The sequence below is a fragment of the Glycine max genome, chromosome 8 (genome assembly GCF_000004515.6).
Source record: "Glycine max cultivar Williams 82 chromosome 8, Glycine_max_v4.0, whole genome shotgun sequence".
Taxonomy (NCBI): domain Eukaryota; kingdom Viridiplantae; phylum Streptophyta; class Magnoliopsida; order Fabales; family Fabaceae; genus Glycine; species Glycine max.
Window position 1 is genome coordinate 42,180,347 of NC_038244.2, and position 7,781 is coordinate 42,188,127.

The 7,781-nt window shown below is 32.9% G+C and overlaps 1 protein-coding gene across 1 annotated transcript; it reads left to right on the top strand.

Moving 5' to 3' along the window:
- Window positions 1–2,267: 2,267 nt before the first annotated feature.
- On the top strand, window positions 2,268–7,494 carry LOC100784634 (probable receptor-like protein kinase At2g42960). The gene is made up of 8 exons (XM_006586009.4): window positions 2,268–2,940; window positions 3,420–4,150; window positions 4,285–4,389; window positions 4,579–4,701; window positions 5,392–5,562; window positions 5,657–5,786; window positions 5,899–6,108; window positions 6,881–7,494. Exons 2-8 carry the CDS (start codon window positions 3,486–3,488, stop codon window positions 7,001–7,003), a joined length of 1,527 nt encoding a protein of 508 aa, XP_006586072.1. The 5' UTR covers window positions 2,268–2,940; window positions 3,420–3,485; the 3' UTR covers window positions 7,004–7,494.
- The last annotated feature ends 287 nt before the right edge of the window (window positions 7,495–7,781 follow it).

Here is a 7,781-nt window from a genome sequence, read left to right on the forward strand (position 1 = left end):
AAGAAAAAGGAAATTAAAATAATAATAACAAAATTAAGTTTAAAACAATGAAGATAATAATTAAAATATGTTTTTAAATAAATTTTAACAAGACATTATAAATGTATATATTAAACAGGAATTAATGTGCGTTAAAAATTGACTTTGTAACACGAATTCAATATTTTTAAAGAGATACGCATTTATTTGATTTTTTGGATGAAATTTAACCAATTCAATTTAATATTTTTAAAGAGATACACATTTATTTGATTTTTAGATGAAATTTAACCAGTTCAATTCAATATTTTTTAAATTATATATTTAATGCATTAAATATATAATTTAATTTTAATAACTTAAATGATAATTAATAATTTTTTTTCTAAATATTAAAATATTTAAATAACAAATTATATGTTTGTTTCTTTAACGATACACTTAATGTATGACAGAGAAACTATTAGTAAAATTTACTTAAATTTTATTTTTAAAAAGAATTTGAAAATTTGACATAATATGGAATATTCATTTTAAAATAATTAATAATTATAAATTAATTTGAAGCTGTAGCCATTTCCCTCTCCAAACTGAGTGAAAATTTATTACATCTTTCTAGTCAACGTGTAACAATTATCAGTATATTATTGAAAATTTTGTTTTAAAGCTGGATTTTGGATGTGATAATTTGATACATATTCACAAGATAACGTCTATTCCTTAATTGGCATTAATTAAACAATTAATTATGTACATGAATGAACTCAATTATAATTAAAGCTCGTGATATTTTAAAATATTTATATAACATAAATGACCGAAACATTATCTCAATGGAAAGCATATGCTGAGCTTGATTTTAATTATTAATTTAGTAATGATAATCTTTTGATTGGTAACAAATTATATTTCAATTAATATATGTTATTATAAATAAATTCCAATGTTGGAAACTAAAAACCACACACGTTATTATCAATATAAGAATTCCATTAGTACAATGAAATCTGTGGGTACCAACTTAATTATACCTATCAACGACCTCAATTCAGCTTGTTTTAATAAACTTTAAATTTGGGTTCCCATTGATTTATCATTTCATTATCACAAGTACAATTATTCAAATTTGGTTTATACAACCTTAATGAATCGAATTTATATGTGTTTTTTTTAATATAAATCCATGTGCCATTGAATCATCAGCCTAGGTAATGCCTATGCCTGCAAAGGTTGCAGTGCCATCACATTCAATAGAAGGAAATAATCTAAAAATGTTCCCACTACTAGAATTTGCGATCTGCAAGCAACCAAAACAAAAAGTAGAATATAAATGTTAATGCCAGCTACAATTCAAAAAATGTCAATTTTTTCTGTCAATTGCATCGTCCAGGGATTGCACGGTAAATATTTACCATTTATTTTTTAAATAGTAAATATTTTCCTTCATTCATATTTTTTTTCTTATTTCCTTATACTATATATTATATCTATATTTTTCTCCTTCTTATCTCTCTTATTTCTATTACATTATTATTACTCTTTAAAATAATCCTAAGAGATTAAATAGAGTCGTATATAACAAACTACAAATTTGAATTTTATTCACGTTTTTATATAAAGTAAAATAAATTTTTTATATATATACTCTTTAAATTCTACCTTAGACATTAACATGATTGACATAATCTGATATGAAGCTCGGTATATGTCTATAAAAAATTATTTGTCAAAAGATGTCAACATTTTAAATGAAACTTAATATCTCAAAGAATAAATGTTTAAATACATGTTTGACTTTTCATTGGTTGCAATTTTAACGGATGTTTGTGAAGGAAATTTTTGATATCTTTTGAATTTAACTTAGTTTGAAGGCCTTCCTATTGGTTTTCCCAATATAAGCTTCTAAGATATATATCCGAGTTAAAAAATGTCCTAACTTTGTTTTAGATACCAAAAAAATAAATAATCCTAACTTATTGTTACCTCTCCCAAATTTTTCAAAAATGATTTCTAAAAACCTAAAATGTTATTCAAATCATAGGTCAGTATGACATATGATAATATGATATAATATGTAAAAAGAGACACGAAGAAAAATGAAAAGTATTAAAGTAGTGTTTTAAAAAAATGAGATCTCTAAAAATCAAAACTCCAAAATGCTTTTAAGGTTTGCAATATAAGCATTTTATTTATTTATTTATTCTTTTCCTTTCACACAAATAGGACAGTTTGGTAAGTATACCTCAGAACAAACTATATTTGGTTCGGAGTTCAACCCTGTTGGATTGAGGTTGACTCTCTTTCTCTCACACACACACACATACTTTCTCTCTCATCAACCCACTTACTTCATCTTTCTCTCTCCTCTTCCCCTCTTCTCCTCTCTTCACTTTACTTTTATTAGCTTATTCAATACACTTTTTGCTTCCAGCTATAAATCCTTCACCTGTCTATTACGTTTTTGCTTTCCCTTTACTGTTTCTTTCTCTCTCTCTAAACGGTTTCCTCCATTTCAAACCAGGCTTCCTTTCCAGCTAGTCTGGTCCCTCCCTCATCCTTAAGCACAGTACCCACCAACCGTTTTTCCCCACCATTGCTTTTTCCTCTTCAAAAATCTACCCATTTTCACTCTCTCTCTTTCTCTCTCTGCATATTTTTTTTTCTCTTCATAAAAATAGTATTTTTGTCTGTCACTCCAATAAATCTTTGTTTATTTATTTCTTGGTATCTTAGTCTTTTTGCTTTGAGTTTATTTGTGACCCACTTGAGGTCACCTATAGTTAAACTACATGTAAAAAAAACTGCATCTTGGTTTCGTAGGGCTTATTCTGGTATTGTTCTGGCATTCCTGCACCTATCTATGCTCATTGGGTTCGTTGATGTTCAGAGAGAAAACCCTTTGTTGCTTTTGTGGGTGCTGGAAGTAGAGGATCAAGGAGGGTGATTTCGATCAACACAAAGGTGAGTGCTTTGTGTCTTTTAGAGTCACTTTTTTTTGTGTTTTTTTTTTGGAGAATTCGCATTTGGGTTTGCCTTTTGTTTGCTTGGATCATAAGTGATACTTTACAAGATTACTTTTTTAGTGTTGGGTTGAATTGCTTGAGACAGTGAAGGAATCCTTACTTTCGATATAAATTGTGAATTTAATGTGCCTTTTGTGATTGGAGTGGCATGAACGCAAATGGGTTTCTGATTTCTTAAACTTGTGTGTTGCATTACTTTTTGATTCAGAATACCTGAATAGTGAATTCCCACTATTTGATTTAATGTTATGTTGGATTTTGATAAAGCTGACATTAATGATTAGATGAGTTGCTGATTTTGGTTTTCTGTTTATGTGGTTTCACTGCATGAACTGTGAAATCTGGCTGTTAATTAGAATTCGGATGTGTGTTGAAAGTTTGTGTAAAGGGAGTACTTAACTATGTTCTTGCACTCAGGAGGGAATGTCTTGATTCTACTCTCTGAAGAATTTGGAGGACTGATTTGATCAGCTTGTAGCAGCCATGTCAGGAAACAGTTCTTTGCATGTGGGATTATCGAGGAAGACTTCGTTTTTGGGATTGCGATTATGGGTTTTGATTGGGATAGGTGTTGGTGTTTTTATAGTTGTGATTCTTTGTGTATTATCTGCATGGGTGATGTTTCGGAGAAAGTCTCGGGGATCTCTGGACAAGTACTCTTTGTCGCAAATACCACATATCTCAAAGGACATCAGAGTCGACAAGGTTGGGGTGCAGACTTCTCACGATCAACCGGACAGTGTAGCTATTCCTGTTTATGACAAACCGAGTGAGAACAACTCGGACAAGTTCTTGGCTCATTTGAGCAAGAACAAATCCGGCGATGCTGATAATATCAGTCAGTGCAGCTCGGTTTATCATCATGAGAGAGGATTTAGTTCAATGTCGGGGGAAGAAGGAAGCTCCGGGACTGTTAAGAAGCAGTCTGCATCGTCATTTGGAGGAATGGTAACAGCATCTCCTCTAGTTGGCTTGCCAGAATTTTCTCATCTCGGGTGGGGCCACTGGTTCACACTTAGAGATCTGGAAATTGCAACTAATCGCTTCTCTCCAGAGAATGTGATTGGTGAGGGTGGATATGGGGTTGTTTACAGGGGAAGCTTGATCAATGGATCCGAGGTGGCAGTGAAGAAAATTCTTAACAACTTGTAAGAACACTTGATGGTATCATTGGTTCCATCTTTTATTTTATCCTATGGCTTTTATCTTATTGCCCCTATTTCTTGCTTGAACAATGACCTTTGAACTTGCTCCTTGATTGCATAATGTGTTGAATTCACAGGGGACAAGCAGAGAAAGAATTCAGGGTGGAAGTAGAGGCTATTGGCCATGTTAGACATAAAAATCTTGTACGATTACTTGGTTATTGCGTAGAAGGGGTTCACAGGTAAACTTGGTGTTCTTAATGCATCAAAATATCACCAATGCATATTTCCCTTCTATACTCAATCACATTGCAAACTTTATTTTGTGATAGATGTGTTACTTTTCTGTCAAAAATTTGAACAGAACATCTTTTCCTTGTTATATAGTTCTTTTTCCTTTATTATAGATTTGGTTGCCGTCTGATTTGCAGGTTGCTGGTATATGAATATGTGAACAATGGTAACTTAGAACAATGGCTACATGGGGCTATGAGCCAACAAGGGACACTTACCTGGGAAGCCCGGATGAAAGTTATAACTGGAACAGCCAAAGCGTAAGTTCTACTAGAAAAATTCAAACAGAGGACAACATTTATTATTTATGTTGACTTGTGCAAAATTGGTTTGTTTATACTGTGATTGTCTTGAATCCCTCATAAACTCGCATATCAAAATATATTTTCTTGAATTTTTTAACGTTCACTAAATATTTTATGAATAGTTTTTGAATTTAAATGGAATATATTGGCAGTGTAAATATTTTTTTAAAACTGTCATCCCATTATGGATTGTCATGTAATTGAAAATTGTTGACTTTTGTAATAATTATATTGCAAATACTATTTAGGGTGATTTTTAATTGGTTGGCAGTGTCAAATATTTTTACCCTGTCTGTGTATTAAAATTGAACTTAGTTTTTTATATGTATCAAAGTATGTCATCAATGTCATTTGAGAGTGTATGTTGATATTGCTACGTTGTTGTAGACTATATATATTCACAAATTTTGCAATTTAATCGGTGCATTAGGAATCTGGACAATTGTACTCTGCTGATCTGCTTCAATGGTCCATTGTTAAATTCCTAAACTTAGTGCACAAGGGACCTATTACTGAGATTATAATGTTTTCTATGGTTTTATGTTTGTGCTTGCTTCATTGGATACCTAATTTACTGTTATGGCAGTTTCAACATTAGGCCTAATTCCACTGATTAAACTCCTTATTTACTATGACTGGTGGCAGGCTAGCTTACTTACATGAAGCAATAGAACCGAAAGTCGTTCACCGGGATATAAAGTCAAGCAACATATTGATTGATACTGATTTCAATGCAAAGGTTTCTGACTTTGGTTTGGCCAAACTTTTGGATTCAGGAGAAAGTCACATTACTACTAGAGTAATGGGAACATTTGGGTATGCAGAATGTTTCAGTATCTACTATATAGATTTTATTTAAAGGATTGCATTAATAGAAACTTACTCATGTTGGACCTGTTCCCAATTTCAGTTATGTGGCACCGGAATATGCTAATACAGGTTTGTTAAATGAGAGGAGTGACATTTACAGCTTTGGTGTTCTCCTGCTTGAAGCAGTTACTGGAAGGGATCCTGTGGACTACTCACGTCCTTCTAACGAGGTTTGAAATACTTAATCAGTGCTTCCAGTTTACTGATTCTAACTTTGTTTTCGATGAGAAGTGATCACAGCTTTTTCTATAGCGGGTGAGATTTTGATTATCCTCATGACAGGTGAATCTTGTTGAATGGCTCAAGATGATGGTGGGGACAAGGAGAACTGAGGAAGTTGTCGACTCAAGGCTTGAAGTGAAACCATCAATACGTGCTTTAAAGTGTGCTCTTCTAGTTGCTCTTAGATGTGTTGATCCCGAAGCAGAAAAGAGGCCCAAAATGAGTCAGGTTGTGAGGATGCTTGAAGCCGACGAATATCCATTCCGAGAGGTTCCCTTCATTATCTTATCCTCTCATATATATAACTTTTACTGTAGGAATCTGAATCTCTTATCACAATTTGGAGCTTTTGGATGCTGTGTTTTCTCCATGTGGACTTGCATATCATCAATTAGACTGATTGCAACATAGGATGTCGATCCAGGAAAACATTTTCATTTTTTATGCTTAGTTTTTATTAAGCCTACATGACTCCCGTTTATCTTTTATTTGCCTTTCAAAAAAAAAGTTTTATTAAGCCTACATTAGCTTCTACTCAAATTAGTTGGTTTTTGCGCACCTTTCAGTGCAGGTGTAAAACAAGGAAATGATGATTTCTTGTTGCATAGCCATAGAATATCATTGGGAATATATGTTTTCTCAGTAGCCTTTTCATGCGTAATATTCTAGTGGCCAATATGATGAGCTGTTATTATCTGCACTATTGAGTGTTGAGGATGACTCTGAATGTTTTCTTCATTTGCAGTTAGTTATGCTCAACCATGAGGCTAATGATAGTATCACTGTCATGGAATAGCCATATATTTTATGTTTGTTTTGTGTTAAGCTTCTGTTTGTGTGGAATTATTGTTGGAACTTAAAGAACTAATGACGAATAACTTGTTCCCTAATTTATTCTTGGAATTCATCATTTTCAGTTCGCATGAATTGGTTCATTAAGCATAAGAGATTTGAATGTATGATTTCCTGCATGTTAGTTGAATTCTTCACCTGCCCACTTCCAATGGCTATAAGCTAAACATCTTGTCGATATCACTTTCAGGATCGAAGAAATAGAAAGAGCCGCACCGCGAGCATGGAAATTGAATCTCTGAAGGATATTTCTGGTCCATCTGATGCTGAAAAGTTGAAGGGTGGGCATGCACCAGAAACAACTCAAGGGTAGGATTGACAGCCACACTTGACTTAACCAGCATGTACAATTGGCCTTGTTTCGATTTCAGTAACCAATCAAATACACCATATATGTTCAAAGTTTGTCTTGAGATATTTTTTTGCCGCATCTGAGGAGAGAATCAATTCTGAGACTGAGAGGAGAATCAAGTTGGAGATATAGCTTATTTGGACAATGAAGCATTTTCTTATTCACAACATGGTTATTTAAGGATATGATATGATATGATACACCAAATTTGCTAGGAGGATGGAGTCAGGGTGAGTGCATTAGTTAATGTTGTACATACAGATGTCTGCTGAGCCAATCTCTTCCATACATGACTGTTAATTTGCTGCCATTTTTGTCTGCTTGAGAGTGGAGATGATGAAAAACTGATATTTGGCTTCATTGTAGTTGCCGTTTTGCTTTAAGTTAATCATTATGTATAAACTCCAAAAAGTATTATGTGAAGTGATAATATCCCTTTTACTTTTGCAGTAGTTCTGACTTGATTGTGCTATTTTCTCCACAATTTGATTCCATATGTATACTGTCCCTATCCCATTTCAAACTTATATACATTAAAGGGGAAGATATGCTCTGTTTCATTTTGCAACCTGCGCAAATTATTATTGATAAAACAGATGGATAAAAAAACAAATTTATCTTCTGACAGTATCTTTCCCATTTCAAGTTGCATACACCAAAACCAAATTACACCAACAGATGGATTATTACATTATTGGTTAGTTATAACTCACCTTGTTTTCTCTCTCCCTTCTTCTAT